Below are 796 nucleotides of genomic sequence, written 5' to 3'. Positions count from 1 at the left end.
GTCATTAGCCAAAAAGACCTTGCATCCAAATCTTCCAGCCTGCCCTTTAGGCTGTTGTAGACTGAATTTACTGGAGATGATGAACTGCTCTGTTTGTAGGGTCTTATTGAATACTGCCTCCTGGCTAGTGGATTGGAAGGTCCTTTTCTCAGTTTAGTAAGCAGACCATAACAGCTTGGGCCTAAAACAAAAAAATGTGCTCACAAAAATGGGGCCTGATTTATTCACGCCATAATGGTGACTGACATGGGAAATCAAAATCATTACCTTGATTTCAGTTTCTTGCGTGAGCTGACAGACTTGCTTGTAATTTCTAATGTATTTGTTGATGGCCTGTAGCATTGCACAGTAACACTTCATAGAATTTTCTACTTTTGGTGGAATCACTTTTGCAGTATTTGTTTCTTCTTGCTGCAGCACTATTGTAGAGGGGCTGCATTATTGAATTGATAAAGAATTTAAACTGTGCTATTTTAGTACAGTCATACTCTGTCAACTGTAGACCTTAATTAGTCACCAAGAAAGAATGAAGGAGCCTCCCCTTCATCCCAGTGAGCAATTACTCAGCAATTCAAATAGGCTCTTGTATATATCATGTTGTCTTAAGGCTGTTTTACAGTGAAGGACTGCAACTGTTGGGAAATGTATGGTACTTCAGTGAGGTTCCTTAATACCTGTTTATGAAAGATTGTATTTTTGTGTGGTTACAATTCAAAACACACATCTAGATTCCTTCATGTTGACCTGATGAGAAACATGAGTTTCCACCCTCTTGATTGTAAGGAATGTGATATAA

At 38.6% G+C, this 796-nt stretch overlaps 1 protein-coding gene across 1 annotated transcript in view; it reads right to left on the bottom strand.

Annotated features, from left to right (window-relative positions):
• Positions 1-602: 602 nt before the first annotated feature.
• LOC125482929 (sorting nexin-31-like) overlaps positions 603-796 on the bottom strand; it is a 17,539-nt gene continuing 17,345 nt past the window's right edge. The window contains exon 5 of the mRNA XM_048595748.1: positions 603-674. Within this exon, the coding sequence (XP_048451705.1) occupies positions 603-674 (72 nt within the window). The remainder of the gene's footprint in view (positions 675-796) is intronic.

Source organism: Rhincodon typus, chromosome 4, assembly GCF_021869965.1.
Source record: "Rhincodon typus isolate 14 chromosome 4, sRhiTyp1.1, whole genome shotgun sequence".
Classification (NCBI taxonomy): Eukaryota; Metazoa; Chordata; class Chondrichthyes; order Orectolobiformes; family Rhincodontidae; genus Rhincodon; species Rhincodon typus.
The sequence above is the reverse complement of the archived record's forward strand: the minus strand, read 5'-3'. Positions and strand labels throughout refer to the sequence as shown.